This window comes from Sus scrofa, unplaced genomic scaffold, assembly GCF_000003025.6.
Source record: "Sus scrofa isolate TJ Tabasco breed Duroc unplaced genomic scaffold, Sscrofa11.1 Contig1696, whole genome shotgun sequence".
NCBI classification, from domain to species: domain Eukaryota; kingdom Metazoa; phylum Chordata; class Mammalia; order Artiodactyla; family Suidae; genus Sus; species Sus scrofa.
The window spans coordinates 28,505-45,432 of NW_018084932.1; the positions used below are offsets into that span (position 1 = coordinate 28,505).

The following is a 16,928-nucleotide window of genomic DNA, read 5'->3' on the forward strand; positions in this document are numbered from 1 at the left end:
TCTGGCGTTGCCATGAGCTGTGATGTAGGTCGCAGACATGGCTTGTATCTGGCGTTGCTGTGGCTGTGGTGTAGACCAGCAGCCTGGAAACCTCCAATTAGACCCCTAGCCTGGAAACCTCCATGTGTTGCGGGTGCGGCCCTAGAAAGGACAAAAAGACAGGGAAAAAAAGAGAGAGAGAAGAAAAAAGAAGTGACCAACAGAATCAAACTCTTAACAAAACGGACTGAAACAGAGGAGAACCAATTATGAAGAAGAAGAATGAAAAAAGAAGACACTACAGATGCTGCAGAAATTAAAAGGATAATAGGAGAATGTTATTAAAAACCCTGCATGTGTAAATCTGATAACCTAGAAGAAATGGTTCTTTTCCTTGAACATCCCAAATCACTAAAACTTATCCAGGATGTAGTAGACAACCCAGATTGTCCTGTAATTAGTAATGAAATAGAAATTGTAGTTAAAAACCTTCCAGAAAAAGAAATCTGCAGGCCCAGAGGCGGTTTCATTGTTCGGTTCTACCAAAAAGTTAAATGACACCATTTTTAGAAGAGAAAGGAATGACTCATTTCATGAGGCTGGTGTTAGCCTGATGCCAAAACCACGAAAGTACAGTACAAAGAAGGCAAACTGGAGACCTGTATTCCCTCACAAAATCCTCAACGCAATAGTAGCAAATTGAACTCAGCTACACACACACACACATTTTTTTTAAGGGTAGTATACTGTGACTATGTGGCATCTATCCCAGGAATCCAAAGCAGGTTTAGTATTTGAGAATCAATCAGTGTACGCCACCATATTAACAAGCTTGGGCAAATCTCGGGGGTATTATCTGACTGTAGGAATCCTGTCTCAAAAGGTTACATCCTGTATGATTTTATTTATACGACATACTTGAGAAGATAACGCTGCCGTGCCCGTCGTGGCTACTAAGGTCTTGGGGATGATGGAACCGTCCTGTGTCTGGATCATGAGGGTCGTGGCTGCAAGACCGTTTGTGTTAATAGCCACAGACGCGCATGCACCAAAAGAGCTAAGTGCGTGTTAAATGAAAACATAAAGCTGACATGAACAAATGACTCAGTCAGTCAGTCGGGGCCCCCCCGTTTTTTAGGGCTTCACCCATCAGCAGGTGGAAGTTCCCAGGTTAGGGGTCAAATAGGGGCTGCAGCTGCCGGCCCAACCACAGCCACAGCCACACCAGATCTAAGCCATGCCTGCGACCTACACCACAGCTAGGGCAACGCCGGATCCTTAACCCACTGAGTGGGGCCACGGATCGAACCAGCATCCTCATGGATACTAGTCAGGTTCCTTACACTGAGCCACAGCGGAAACTCCAGTTAGGGTACTTTTGACCCAGCATTTAGACTTCTAGGAATTTATCTTACAGGTGAATTAGTGTGTAGGTAAATGATGGTTTTCTAAAGGTATCAATTGCAAAATACTGGAAGACTACAAAAAAGATTGATTATAAAAGATTGTGAGCTAGCTAAGTGCCTGGCAGTAGAGAATTGATTAAAGCCCTCTGTAAAATTCAGTGCCTACCTTAAAAAAGCAAGATGAATAACCCTCTCTATTAGTGTGCTCTGTGTGCATAAAGATACAAGCATTTGCTTGCGAGTGCAGATCCGGCGTCAGGAAAGGCGCCTATGAACCTGGTAATCATAACGTTGCCTCGGAGGGAGAGACGAGTGAACTGGAGCAAAAGGGAGACCTTCACTGTGTACCTTCTGAGTTTTGTTTTGTGTGCAGGTCTATTCCAAAAAAAGTTTTTTAAAAAATGTGCAAAATGATAGAGAAAAAAAAAATGTTGAAAAATTTGGGCAAAGGACAAAAAAAAAAAACCCTGAGCCTAAGGGATACCTCAAAGCACAGCTCACCAGTTTCCATGCAGCTGCAAGAGGCACCCTTCAGATTTGACACTGAGCTTCCTAGTGGCTAGAGCAGAGAGGGAAACTACCCAGCAGCTGATGATCCAGAGTAAAGTGGAGTCTCTTTTGGAAGTTTTGGCTTGTTGAGGTGGTTGGCACATCTGTATGCAATCAGGACCTTTTGCTTGAGGGTGAGTCTCTCGGGAGACTGTTTCGTGAAACGTCTAGTCCCTACTCATTTTGGATTTCAGAGAGGCAGCAGGTTAATGACATTTCACATTTCCACATGCTCCCTTTCTGGAAGAGAAAGAAAAGGGGAACAGAGGAGAAAGGCGAGTGGCAGTGCGGTCATTTTAATTTGAACTTTGTTTTCATTCTGTGGGTAGCTGTGTCCTGCTGTTGCTGTGGTTACGGCTCATTTATGCGAGGAGTGTAACCCTCTCACCCCAGTTGCCTGTAGCGATATGAACGGAAAGTCCCGTGCACAGCGCTTCCTCGGGTTTGCTGCTTTTCCCAGCGTGGCAGGGCTGCACTTCGCCGGCAGCCTGCGGGCAGCATTCAGCGCGCGCCCGCTGTCTTCCTGGCGTGGTCCCCGCAGAGACACAGGACTGCGACAACAGGACATGCACACAGCTTCCCTGGGGCCTCTCACAGCCGCCAGGACCGGGGTCCCAGGCTCGGGAAAGCAGGGGGCTGGGGAGGAACGCTCGCGGTGGCTCAGAGCACCCTGTCTGGGTCTTCACGCTGTCACGCACAGTCACTCGGGTGACTAGGCCGATGACCTGACGTCGCTACCCTGAACTTGGTCCCCTCCTCTGCAGAGAGAACGCGCACCTTGCCTGTGCTCGTGGGGGGTCGGGAGGGGAGGTGTGGGTGTTCTGGGCGCTCGATCTGTGTCCGGGGGGAGCTCGGTAAAGCTCAGAGGTGTCTCTCAGGCTGGTCCCCTTATGGCCACACCTTTAAAGCTTTGCTGCTGCGGTGGCCTGGTTAGTGTATTTAGGAGATTGCTGTTGGCAAAATCAGCCTTGGGTTCCATTTGAAGTGGCTTAAAAATATATATTTTTTTTTCAAATTCTAAAAATAGTTCATGGAAGCATATCTATGAGATACCCCAGATGGGCGTTCCCATTGCGGCTCAGTGGTTAACAAATCCAACTAGGAACCGTGAGGTTTTGGGTTCAATCCCTGGCCTGGCTCAGTGGGTTAAGGATCCAGCGTTGCCATGAGCTTCGGTGTAGGTCGCAGGCGCAGCTCAGATCCCGCGTTGCTGTGGCTCTGGCGTAGGCCAGCAGCTACAGCTCTGATTCGACCCCTACCCTGGGAACCTCCATATGCCGCAAGGGAGTGGCCCTAGAAAAGGCAAAAAGACCAAAAAAAAAAAAAAAAAAAGAGATACCCCAGTGATAGAGGTAGGCAGAGGAAGCCCTCTTCACCCACAGCCTTTCCAGGTGGGAGCCTCTGACAGTTCAGTGCCTGCCCCCGGGCCTTTCTCAGCAGCTTCCGTTGGTTTCTTGCCCTTGCATGTTTGAGGTCCAGCTGTGCAGCGCCTCTGCTTGCACGCCATAGGTATTGGCAACCTGCCTGACCCTGACCTTGAAGATGCTGTGGCCAGGACGATTCAGAGGGGACCACCCATGCTCTGAGTCCAGTTTCTGACTGTAGGCTCAGGCAAGAGCATCTGCAGTTGGGTGGCCCATCGAATAACCTGGCCCGGAAAAGTGTGTTCGTGGAAGCAGCTGAATTGGGGCAGCTTCCAAGGAAGACCTGGCCAGGGGGCCTGGGGAGGGGGCCCTCAGGAGCTTTCAAATGCTTCTTCTCCGAGCAATTTAATGTGCCGATAGGAAGATGCTGACGGCCAACGAAAACCGCTTCTTTCGCCTTGACCTAATACCTGATGGAAGACTGAGATTTCCAGGTATTTTATAATCTCGAGTCATGGGCATATCTGCAGGGGGGCCGCTTCCTGGGCCTTCTTCAGGACTCAGCAGGCCCAGGCCCGGCTGGCTCCTCGTCGTCGTCGTCGTCGTCGTCTCGTGGGCTGCAGTGCATGCTGCGGGCCCTCCTGACGACACAGACTCAGCAAGTGCCCGGGCAGGACTTGGAGAGACCTGAGATTTGAGGAGAGTCAGGCTGTTAACTGTACTTTCCTTTAAGTTACTCATGTAAGCTGACCTCACAACACTCCCGAAGCAACATCTTGTCGGCCTGAGTAAGCACTTCGGGTGGAGCCTCCTCTTTGACACCGGAAACTCCATGGTATCCCTGGATTAACAGGCACGTGTTTTTGTTCCTGGGCCTCATGCCTGTGTCTGAGAGCTCACGGGGCCCTAGGGCCAGGAAGGGAACACAATTCTGGGAAACTGACATCTCAGTTCAGAGGCAGTGCCTCAGGGGAGGTGATGGATGGGGCTCTGGAGCCAGGAGCCTGGGTTTAGACACCCCGCCCCCGCCACTGGCCAGCGAGGACTTACAGGTGCTCAGGCGAGTCTTTGTTGCTGTATCTGGGGGAAAACGCGGCGGGGATGCTGAGTGCTATACCTGTTTCCTGTTGCTTCTGCAATCCGCTGCCACAAACTTGGTGGTTTAAAACAATGCAGATTTACTCTCCTGTAGTTTGGGGGTCAGAAGTCTGAAATGAGTCTTCCAGACTAAAATCAGAGTGCTGGCAGAGCTGTCTTCTGAGAGGCTCCAAGAGAGAACCTGTTCTTTCTCTTCCAGTTTCTAAAAGCTGTGGGCATTCCTTGGCTCGGGCTGCCTCACTCCAGTTTCTGCTTCCATCAGAATATTGCCTTCCCCTCCTACAGTCACATCTCCCTCTGCTTTTAAGGACCCTTGTGGTTATATGGGGCCCACCAGATAATCTAGGATAATCTCCCCTGCTCAGGGTCCATAACGTTAATCAGGTCTGCAGCGTCTCCTCTGCTGTATGAGGCACTAGCCCCGGTGCCAGGGACTGAGCCATGGGCGTGTTGGCGGGCCGTCGTTCAGCCTAGCACAGTGCTTATCTCGTGGGGTTGTTAGGGCTGATGAGACTCACCGGGTTAGCTCAGATGCTCACTCTTCCATGGTGTCTTCCAAGAAGTTTTCCCTGGAGTTCTCCTGTGGTGCAAGGGGTTAAGGCTCCTGCGCTGTCACTCTAGCAGCTTGGGTTGTTGCCATGGTGCGGGTTTGATCCTTGGCCCGGGAACTTCCCCATGCCAGGGGCATGGCCGAAAAAAAAAAGAGAGGAAAAAAGAAAATATCCCTGCTCATTCTGTGGGAAGGAGCCGCCACCGCCACCCATCGGCTGTCCCTCTGTCACAGGACTCTCGGGACTTTCTGCTCAGAACTTTTCTCCATCTTAAATTTTTGCCCGCTTGTTTGCTTGTTTATTGCCTGCCTCTCAGCCCTCCTGGAACATACACTGAGGAGACCTGGGAGCAGACCTTGTGTGCTTCTCTGTCGCTTCATCTCCGGGGTCAGAACGGTTTCTGGCTTTAGTGGAGTGTTAACACGTGTGTGTTAAATGGATGAATGACTGTTAAGAATGTCAGAATTTCACAATGTACCACTCTGTAGACTTTCTTCTCATCTCTCTGACGACGTAAGCATTTCCCAGGTCATTAAATATTCGTCTGCGACCTCACTTCTGCTCACTAAAGGCCTTTGTGTAGCTGCGTCATGATTTACTTGACCGTCTCCTAGGTTGGCACTGAAGCGGTCCCTGCAGTCACCTTTTGATTCTGCGACGCCCCGGGGTCTGTAGCAAGGCCGAGTTTGTCCGCCTGTCTGTTAGGCTGCTGCCTCAGACAAACCAGTCAGTTCTACCTCCTGGACCTAAAAGGGTGAAGACAGCCGTGTTGCAGATGAATCGCATAAGCGAATGAATCCAGCGAACTGATGGAGATACAGAAGCTGGGAGGGGCGCTGGTTAACTCAGAAACTTGAGGAAGACTTCTTAACAGGTGAATTAAGACAGAAGTCCAACCTGGAGTTCCTGCTGTGGGGCAGCAGGTTAAAGAATCAGCACTTTCACACAGTGGCTGGGGTTGCTGGTGTGACACGGGTTCCATCCCTGGCCCGGGAACTTCCACATGCTGCAGGCGCTGCCAAGAAAAAAAAAAAACGAAATCTAATGCAATAGTGAGATAGATAAAAGGCTCTATTTCCTTCTTATTTTTGCTTTAAGTTATCACATGGTATAATATATAGTTAGAACTTTATAAACGGTAGGTACTCCGTTCTAAAATGTGTGATGGAAACTATTGTTAAAGTGACTTGCAGGTTACAGCCTGCCAGAAGAGCTGAGCAGTGTGTTTGGGGAAGCACATCTTGCTGCCTGTTTAACACATCCTGAACACATCTCTCTCCTGTTCAAAGTCAGCGAGCCTGTGGGTTCAGGTTGGCTGCCCTCCGAAGTATGTGCGGCACTGGGTGTGGGTGGGAGGCGTGGAGAGGCGGAGAGCCCACGCCTCTCTGCGAGAATGGAGCTGGCTCTCTTCCGGTTGCAGGGATTATTTCCAGAAAGTCACCAGTCATTCCTCAGGCTGGGTCAGCTGCTCTGGGGGCTCCTGGAACCTTGAGTTTTTTTTCTGTCCTAGGACTGAGCACCCAGGTAGCGTGGTAGTTGTCTGTTTGCTGGCCTGTGAGCCACTGAGAGCAGGCAGCCTGTTCATCTTGGTTCCTAGGACCAAGCACCTTAAGTGCTTGTTGGCTGGATGGAAAAAGGATGGATCCCACAGATGCTGAGGGTCTTGTCTCTGCTGTGTACTTCGTTAGCCCTCACTGGTGAAAAGGCTACAGCAAGTCCCCGCCCTCAGAGGTTTCGTAGTCTCTTGAGGGAAATAAATACTAATCAGAGAGTCACGTAATTACAAGTTGTGATTAAGTGCTATGAGAAAACAGAACAGGATGCTAGGAGAGGGATGAACAGGGCCCTGCTGTAGTCTACATGGCAGGGCAGGGAGTGTTTCCGTGGGGACAGGTGTTTAAGTTGATTTGTCACCAGTTTATTCCCCTTGTGAAGACAAATTTCAAACCTACAGAAGCATTCAAGGAGTAATTTTTTTTTTTTTTTTGTCTTTTTTTTTGTCTTTTCTAGGGCCACACCTGCGGCACATGGAGGTTCCCAGGCTAGGGGTCGAATCGGGTCTGTAGCCGCTGGCCTACACCACAGCCACAGCAACACCAGATCCCAGCTATGTCTGCAACCTACACCACAGCTCACGGCAATGCCGGATCCTTCACCCGCTGAGCAAGGCCAGGGAATCCAACCCGCAACCTCATGGTTCCTAGTCAGATTCGTTAACCACTGAGCCACGACCGCAACTCCTCAGGGAGTAATTGAATGATGAACAGCCAGATATGCTTCACTTGCATTGAAGAGTTGTTAACATTCTGCCATATTCATTTTGTCATGTCTTTCTAGGACGTTTTAAAAAAAATTTGAAAGTAAGTTGCAGATATCATGATGTCTTACCCATAAATACACCAGCATGCAGCTCTCTACACAATCATGGAGGTGTTATCACACACTTAAGAAAATTATCGTCATCCCATGATAGCATCCGACCATGACCGTGTCCGTAACCAGATCGTGCTCTGCTCTCCCTGGCTGCACCAAACTGTTCTTTGGAATCGGCAGCCAGTCGGGTTTGTGTATGGCCCTCAGTTATTTGTCCCTTTCTTCTCTTAATAGAAAGGTTATTCTACTACCCTCTCGTGACATTTCCCTTTTTAAAAAAAATGACTGTGGATTAAAGATTCATTTGGGCAGTGAGATCCTGCCGTACAGCACTGGGATCTGTATCTAGTCCCTTGTGATGGAGCATGGTGGCGGAGAATGTGAGAAGAATGTGTGTATATATGTGTGTGTGTATGTATGTGCGTGTGTGTTTGTGACTGGATCACTTTGCTGTACAGCAGAAGATTGACAGAACATTGTAAACCAACTATAGTGGAAAAAATAAAAATCTTAAAAAAAAAGGAAGATTCATGCATTGAGATACGCTGAATCAGTCAGATGGTAAAATTGATTCCAAAGGCATTTGAGGAAGTGGGTATTTATAGGCACAAAACCAAAGAAGAATTAGAATAAGAGTGCTAGGTTAAACTTACACAAACTGATGGGGATTAGAAAACAATCTTTTGAGTTATCATTTCTGTTGGACATGAATCCACAAGCTAATATGTCACGTTACAGATTCTGCACTCTAACCGGTATTAGCACAGGTACTTCTAGAGAATGAAATAAACCAAGGAATAAAGTGAAAAGCCACCCCTCCTCCATGCTTTTGTCTTATTTCCACATTTTGAATAATTTTTCCTCAACAGGGCTTTCCGTAATCCTTCCAGCCAGAAACAGTCTCTCCCTTTTTATCCTATTACTTAAAAAAAAATGGCTTTATTGAGGTATAATTATCATACTGTAAAATTCACTCATTCTACATGTTCATGATTTTTAATAAACCTGCGCCGTTATGCAACTATCACAATCCAGTTTTAGAATATTTTCATCACACGGAAAAGTTCCCTGGTGCCTGTGGGCAGTGGATCTCTGCTCCTGCCCAGCTCCAGGCAAACCTTAATTTGCTTTCTCTCTAGAGGTTTGTTTTAAGATACATTTCGTATAAATGGAATCGTGCACATTACCTTTTGCCTGGCATCTTTCACTCAGCCCAGTGCTCCTGAGGCTCCCCATGTGGCGTCCATGTGGTCGCGTGTATCAGGGCCCCTCGGTATTGCTGCGTCAGTGCTATTTACCCAGTCCTTCCTTAATGGATCTGGGGATTGTTTTTGGTGTTGGGCTGTTATGTATAATGCTGCTGTGAACATTTGCATGCATGTCTTTTTGTGGATGCATTTTTTATTTCTCTTGGGTCGGTTCCCTGGAGTGTGGTAGGTGTATATGGAACTATATAAGAAGCTGCCAGATTCTTCTCCCAAATGGCTGCGACTACCAATGACTTATGAAAATTCCAGATTCTCCACATATTCGTCATCCCTTGTCATTGTCTGTCTTCTTTATTACAGCTTCGTGGACACTGTAGGCTTCTTCTGAGTGAAGACGTTTCTGGTGTCAAGTTGGTAATGGTGTTACCCAGAAAGTCAGCTGGGCAAAGCCTGGTACTCCTAGTCTGGGAACTGAAGGAGAGTCTGTGTTGTCTTAGACCCAGTTTGTTCAGCCCTTGGCCGTTGGACCCCGGGGCTGACCAGAAATAACTGTGACCTTATGCGGATTTTAAAGACTTAAAACATTGAGGTATAATCTACCAGCAGTGGAATGCTCTCTCCTAAAGTCTGCTGTTCAGTTAGTTTTGTTGATGCTTATCTAGACAATATTTCTGTCGCACCCCCCCCCAACAGTCTCTAATGCCCCTTCCCAGCCAAGTCCCTAGAAGCAAGGACTAGTCAAACTTCTCCCTTTATGTGTTTTTGTGTGCACCCTGACGTTTTGCTTGAACCGTTCTTGTGGAAAACATTTGAACCGTAGTCGAGTAAAATTGCTTCTAACCACTACCCAAAGGTTACTAGTGTTACTGTTTTTATATTCCTTCGGGTACGGTACAAGTCTCATTGTTTTTGAAAGCTTGCAAAGCAGAGCTTTGGCGTTCGTTGCTTTGGGTTTCGCTGCTTTTCGAAAGGTCCGATTTCCAGCGTGGCACTTGTGAGCGGAGGACGCAGCGTAACTTGCTTAGTGTGAGCATCAGGCCGGCGGGTCTGTGACGGCGTGGACATCCCGCGCCTGAACTCTGCGCCCGCCTGCGCGGGCACGTCCTGCGTCCTTAGGGTGCGTGTGACCTTCCCCACCCGGCGGGCCCTGGAGGGACCCCCGCGGGACTCGGGGTCTTCCCCAGCCCCGCCCCCGGCCCGCCCCCGGCGCCCAGGGTCCCTGCGAGCCAGGCCTGACGCGCCGAAACCGAGCCGCGGATCGGCGGCGCCGCATCTGCGCGCGATTGAGCGGCCTGCCGCCTCCGCCCGCCCTCCGGAGCCGCCGCCCGAGGTCCCGCCGCGGAGCCCGGCTCGCTCGCTCGCCCGGGCATGGAGCCGCCGGCCGCGCGCCTCTGAGCCCCGCGGCGTTCATGGTGAGTGGGGCCCGGCCCCGCCCGCGCCCCTCCGGGGGCCTGCCCGCCCGTCACCCGCGCGGAGGCCGCTGCGTGGGTGCGCCCGTGTGCATGTGTGCGTGTTCCATGCATCTGTTCCAGCGAGCTGAAGCGTGCATGTGACCGCGGCGATGCGCCTTCCTCCTCCCTGCCAGTCTTTGTCTGGGATTCCGTGTGGATTTCTCCCAGGATTGAGTGAGAGACTGCAGGAGAGCGAGCCAGCGCGTCCTAATTCTTATCACCCCAAATGGGATTGCAGCCGGTGTTGAGATTGAGGTCAGTCCAGGCCAGTCACCCCTCTTAGAGGCCTGAATGGCATTCATTGTTCGTGGTCCCAGGGAAATCAGGCTATACCCGGTTTGCTCCAGGTCCGAATAAGGTGGTCAGATCGCAGCAGTAACCAGGCTCGTTGAAACCCACACTTCGGCTCTAATACATTTTACTCCCCGTCCACAGACGAACTTTTGTGTCCTAGATGTTTGTAAGAAACATGAGGATTAAAAAGACCTCCTGGGAGTTGCTTTCCCAAAAGCCAGCATTTCCGGTAACTTAGTGCTTTCTGAAAGGACTGGGGGGGTGGATAAAATAATTGAAGTGTGAGGACCCTTCAGGGGTTGCAAGGGTCCTAATGAGGCCAGCCTCATTGGTCACTAGAACTGTCATTTGGAAGGCTAAGCATTTGTGAGACCTGTTCAGGCCACTTCCCCCACTAAAATGGCAAAACAAAACAGATCTCACCCCAGATTTTAAAACAATGCCCCTCTCGCCCCAGAAGTTGCTTGTTAACAAATGGCAAAGTGAAACCAGCTGCCGTGTTCTGGGCACTTCATCTAGACTTCACCACAATCTTATTAAGTACCCCTCTTAACAGGAAATACTGTGACAATGCTGTAGTAGTACAGTGACAGTCATTTGGGGGCACCTGCGTGGCTGTGTGTGTTGGGTTAGTTCATTCTCATTTAATCTTCTCGTTTAGTAGAGGAGGAGACATGCTTGGGGGGGTGGTGAAGGAGCATGCTCAAGGTCACTGCTGCTGGTGATGATCTGGAGGTGATGGTTTGGACCCAGGCCTGCTGCCAACCCCAGTGCTTCCCCTGCAGGGCCCTCAGCCTGGCCTCATGTGGCTGCTGTGCTGTCATTCAGCTTGGTTCGTGTCTTTTAATAGGTACCTTGGGGGAGTTCCTCTTGTGGCTCCCTGGGTTAAGGACCCAGCGTTATCTCTGTGTGGATGTGTGTTCGATCCCTGGCCTCGCTCAGTGGGTTAAGGATTTAGCATTGCCGTAAGCTGCGGCATAGCTTGCAGCTGTGGCTTGGATCTGGGTGGCTGTGGCAATGGCATAGGACACAGCTGCAGCTTTGATTTGACCCCTAGCCCAGGAACTTCCATATGCCACAGGTGTGGCAGTAAAAAGGAAAAAAATAGGTACCACATGGTGACCTGCCATGCTCAGTAGGGGCGAAGCGGAGCTACAGCTGTGACCTATGCTACAGTGGATCTGAGCCACATTTGTGGCCTGTGTCGCAACTTGTGGCAATGCTGGATCCTTAACCCACTGAGCAAGACCAGGGATCAAACCTGCACCTTCACATAGACAACCCCGGGTCCTTAACCCACTGAGCCACAATGGGATCGCTGCTTGTTTTCTGTTCTTTTTTAACTGGCAGATCATACACTTAATTCAGGAGTCTAAGGCCCCGTCCTTGTCCTTAGCGATGCTCAGATCATGCACGAGATGTCATCCTTGCCGTTGGATGTATCTCACGGGCTCATCACACCTCCCACTCCCTACTTGCTGGCTGTGTACCGAGTCTGGCTCTTCCTTCCTACCTCTCTTTCTTCCTCTCTTTCTCTCGCTCTTGGCTTGTCCCATCAACTCTAGGTAGCTTATTTCTGAGACTGTAAAACGTAGAACAGAACAGCCGTGGCCCAGCATCATTGCCCACGTAAAGTGCTTGTGCTCACCACGAATAGGCCTGCCCACCGTGATCTCTTGTGCTGTCAGGATGCCTCTCCCTAGCGGCTTCTCTCCCAGATCTCCCCTGTCCTTTGTCCCCTCCGATGGCACCTTTATGAGACACTTTCTTTTTTCTCTCCAGCCATGGGCACCCTGTGCTTGGGGCTCCCACAGCACGTGGCTTGCTCTCGCCTGGATGGCATTTTTCATTGTCTGCTCTGGGTTCGTAGCCTCTGCTGGCCTCTTATTGCCCCTAGTAGAGTGAGCCACGGGGTCTGCAGGTCTCCAAAAGTGCCAGGCCCCATGTGGCCCCTTCACAAATAGGTGCTGGCCCCTGCTTCGTGTTGAGGCCTCTTGAGCTGCCCTGGTTTATTGTGTTTTTCCTGAACCTTTGCTCACTGTCAGACCACACGCCACAACTTAGCAGCCCCCCCCCCTCCAAACTGGGGGCGGTAGATTTTGTTTGCTGCTTTCCTGTGCTATTGGTCTTATCTTCCCAGCACGATACAAGATAAACTGCTGTGGGCAGGGACTGCATCCTATTCTCAATTAGTGGCTTTTGGCAAACTTTTTTTGGCATGACCCCTACCCCTGCCCCCCCAGGTTGGACAGTTTGGGTTGAAACTCAGTGCTCTCATGAAGGCACAGCTATAACTAGGTATAGAACTGAAACAAACTGTCCTTACTATGTGCTCTTTTTTTTTTTTTTTTTTTTTTTGATTTTTTTAAAAAGAAGATGCTGCCATGACTAGCAGCATTTTTTTAAATTGGTTAACCTAATTTGCCACTAGAACTTTGGGGAACCCTGTTCTGAATTCCCTCCAGGCTTATCCACAGACCCCGAGGCAGTCCCTGAGTGGTGGTCGTGCTGATGAGCTGCAGGGCTTCTGAGGAGCATCCCCGTAAATGGCTGTTACTTGCTTTGAGCCAAGAGACCCCAAACCTTGGTTGCATAAGGGCCCGGAGACGTTGGACTGAGGTGGGACTACCTGCCCTTTGCCTGGCCCACAGGAGGGGCTCAGACGTCGTGGGCAGCCGCCGAATGGGAGTCGGGTCGTCTCACGGTCGCAGGAGTCTTTCTTCCCAGTCGCTGCCGTCTCGCAGCTGAGAGAGGAGCAGGGCGGCCGGCCTCGCGTCCCGCCAGGACCCAGGATCTAAGTGTTTTTGCTTCCACAGCCCCAGCTCCCGCCACGTCCCGTGCCGACCTCAGTGCCGGTAACTCACAGCTGAGAGCGTGACTCGTCCTTGTTCTTGTTCCTAGAGCTGGTTTGTCTGGTGTGGAGGATGAGCTTACGGTGGACGCGTGTAGGTAGCCCCATGAGAGCCACGTGTGGAGCAGACCCTGGAACAATGTCCAAAGCCCTTTCTATGCTGAGATGCCGTTTCGAATGTGGAAAAGCCTTTCCTTGGGATTTCAAGTGTGGACAGGCCAGGCCTCCTCTTTTTTTTTTTTTAAATCGCACATTGCTCTATACAATTAAAACATAAGTGTTGGCCCTGCATCTGCACTTAGTTCATATTACAGGTTTGTCTCATAGTCGAAAGCGTCATTTACACTGCAGACCAATGATTAGATCCCTGCTGGGTGGTGAATTCTGGCGAGTGGCAGTCTGCAGAGGGCAGCGGGGCTGCAGAGCCAGGGCGCCTGGCTTCGGGCCCTCTCCTCCCTGGGGGCCTCGCGTGAGCCGGGCGAGCCGCCGTGGTGTGTTCGAAGCCCTCGGACGGTGCTGTCAGTGGTGTTGCTGCTTGTCGTTGGTGGTGGAACCTCCGAGCTCTAACTGAAGAGATGGATTTTTAGAAAATCACCGTGTTTTGTGTATTTCGCACCTCCTTTTCACACCTGTGCTGTTTGCAGCCTCTGCAGGGCGCCCTGAGTGGTGTTTGGTCCTGGACCTTTTTTTGTCTGCCTCACTCGGTTTCAGGGCTGAGGAGACCAGGGCGGGGGCGGACAGCGGCCGGGCCGGCCTTCCCGGATGCCCCTCTGCCCCAGGGCTGCGCTGAGTGCCCACCGGGCCCCGGCTCCTCAGGCAGCCCCTCTGCCGGGCGCTCTTTCGCTCTTCCCAGTGCGGAGAAGGGGCTGCGCTGAGCCCGAGGTCGCAGTTGGTTCTTGGTGGATCTGAATTTGCTCACGGGCCTGTCTGGCTCTGGAGCCCGCCCTTACCCGGAGGGGACGCGGCCTCCTCCCTGCAGAGCTGCACACCGTGTGAGTACAGCCACAGGAGAGGCAGGGCCTGCCCAGGGCGGGCAGTCCTGCAGGCCCAGCTCCGTGCTGGCGGTGGCCTCAGGGACCAGGCACCTCGCTCTGAACCTCAGGGGACCTGCCTGTAAAATGAGGTGACCCTTCCGCTGAGCCCGTTGGGGATGAAGTGAGATGCCGTGTGTAGAGCGCAGAGAAGCGGGCATCTGACTTCGGGGCTTGACGCCAGCGGCCTTGGCGTTCGAGTCCCTAGAGCAGGGTCAGCAGAAGAGTGGCGCCGTCCAGGGCACTCATGAGCAGTTCTCGTTAAAGCGCGGGGTGCCCTCCGCACCTTGCTCAGCTCACAGCTTTCGGTGGCTTTTCCCATGAAGTTTGCCGTCTTACACCCGCGGGCCCCCTGGATGCTTCCTGGTGGCCGCTTGGTCCCCTGTTAAGCTGCATGGAGCGCCTGCCACGCATAGGTGCTCAGGTGTTTGAATGGATGGAAAAGTGAGTCTGTTTCCTCAGCGCCGGCTGAGTGGAGGGCATCTCAGCACCGAGGGAGCCGCGTGGACCCTTAACCTTGCGCGTGCAGATGCGCAGACACTGCCCCCCGCGTGCTTCTGGGGCACGCCCTTCTCACGCCTGTGGGTTTTGAGGAAATCATTTTTCCATTCAGCTTTTTAGAAGCCTCTGTAGGCTTCTCTGGCTGAGAGCATAGCTGCTTGCCCAGTGATCCAGTAAGGCCCCTCTTGACCCCCGGTGTGAATAATAGTCATGAAGCAAAATTAAATTCACTCTCCACCCCAGACACTGCTTCCGAGGATGCTGGCATGGGTGTTTCAGTCTTGGGCTAACGTTGCATCTGCTCGCCCCGTCTGCCCGGTTAGGTTGCCTCCTTAGCGGAGCGTCCTGGAGCCTGGTCTGTAATCAGCAAGAAGAACATACTGTTTTGCGGAGGGCTGAGGGTACAACACACAGTTTCAGAGACTGGACGCTTTGGCACAGATTGCTTAGCTCCCTGAACCCTGCTGGCTGGGTGTTTGGAACGTGGGTCACCAGCCGTGACTGAGGTTTTGTGGTTGCCGTTCACGGGACAGATGGGTGACCTGGTAGTGTGGAGGCTGTGCTTGCAAGTCCAGGGCATGGCACGGTGGTTGATGCAGCACCTCGCCGTCACGGCTTCACAGGAAGGTGTTGAAGAATTTCTTTTTCTGTGTTTCTGCTTTAACCCCTTCCTCATTTCAGGAAAGGTTTGAAGGGCTAACAAAAATACATAAAATGCCATGAGATGAAATCTGGGAGCTCCTGTCGTGGCACAGTGGTTAATGAATCCGACTTAGGAACCATGAGGTTGTGGGTTTGACCCCTGGCCTTGCTCAGTGGGTTAAGAATCCAGCGTTGCCGCGACTGTGGTGTAGGCTGGTGGCTATAGCTCCGATTAGACCCCTAGCCGGGAAACCTCCATATGCCACAGGTGCGGCCCTAGGAAAGACAGAAAGAACAACAACAACAAAAAGGAAATCTGTTAGCAATTTAAGATGGGCATGTTATTTGAGGTGAAGCCTGGGGGGTTAGATGAATGCTAGAATTGGCTATCACTCTGGCTCTGAGCTTCCCAGTGGCCACTGCAATAAAGTTAATATTTACAGTGTCCAGATGACAGAAAGCACACCTCTTAGCAAGAGGAAGCATAGGAGACCTGAGATGAGTTTGCGGGCCTTAGAGCCAGGCAGCTGGGATGTTGAGATCCTTAGTGTCGTTCCTCTCCCCACCCTCCACAGCAGGGCAGCGCACTGCCCTGGTAAGGTGATGACCTGAATTGCAGAGCTGTAGGACGCCTCTCACTGGCAGTTTTTCCTTCTGAAGAGCGGGAGATGCTTTGAGTGCGTCATCCTCCAGACTGTTGTAAAGGACTTCATGGCCGAACGATCTTCTTACTTTCAGAAAGACTGCTTAGTGTCAGCATCGGCCGGGCCTGCAGTTATCCCTGGTTTCTTTGTCCTAGGAATGTGAAGACAAGGCTGGACGACCTAGCAGGCCACCCTCTCCAAAGCAGAATGTGAGGAAGAATCTTGATTTTGAGCCACTTTCCACCACTGCCCTCATCCTGGAAGACAGACCAGCGTGAGTCTGCAGGAGAGCTTGCAGGGCGTTTGCTTTCGGGGATGGGTACATTGGCTCCTCACCTTCTTCGTTAGAAAAGCACCAGGTGGGGGTGGGGGGAGAATTAGCACGTCACTTGCTCAACGTGTGGGGCCCTCTTCATCCCCTTCCTACCGTTTAGTCTACGAGAGTAAGGGACTGATTCGAAAACCTTTGCTTTCGGGTAGAAGTTTGGACCAGGATTTTCCATACAGGTGATTGTTCATTTTGATTTCATATATACAGATACTGCAGAGCTGTTATTAATTACAGCCTGGCTGGTCACTGTAAGAAGTTCCAGGGAGTGTTCTTTAAAGTGGGGAGTTGGAAAAAAATAAATAAATAAGGAGTTCCCGTCGTGGTTCAGTGGTTAACGAATCCGACTAGGAACCATGAGGTTGTGGTTTGATCCCTGGTCTCACTCAGTGGGTTAAGTATCCAGTGTTGCCGTCAGCTGTGGTGTAGGTTGCAGACGCAGTTCAGATCCTGCGTTGCTGTGGCTCTGGCTGTGGTGTAGGCTGGTGGCTACAGCTCCAATTAGACCCCTAGCCTGGAAACCGCCATATGCTGCGGGTGCAGCTCTAGAAAAGACAATCAATCAGTCAATCAATCAATAAATAAAAAGTAGGAGGTTTGGACGTAGCCCAGTGTTGTGGGTCGCTTCCTGGACTAGCCTGCTGCTTTTTGGGATCTG

General features: G+C 51.2%; 1 protein-coding gene across 1 annotated transcript in view; it reads left to right on the top strand.

The window, feature by feature from the left end:
- LOC110258247 (TBC1 domain family member 14-like) overlaps positions 1 to 16,928 on the top strand; it is a 48,037-nt gene that overhangs the window by 12,655 nt on the left and 18,454 nt on the right. The window contains 1 exon segment of the mRNA XM_021081435.1: positions 16,098 to 16,216. Within this exon segment, the coding sequence (XP_020937094.1) occupies positions 16,098 to 16,216 (119 nt within the window).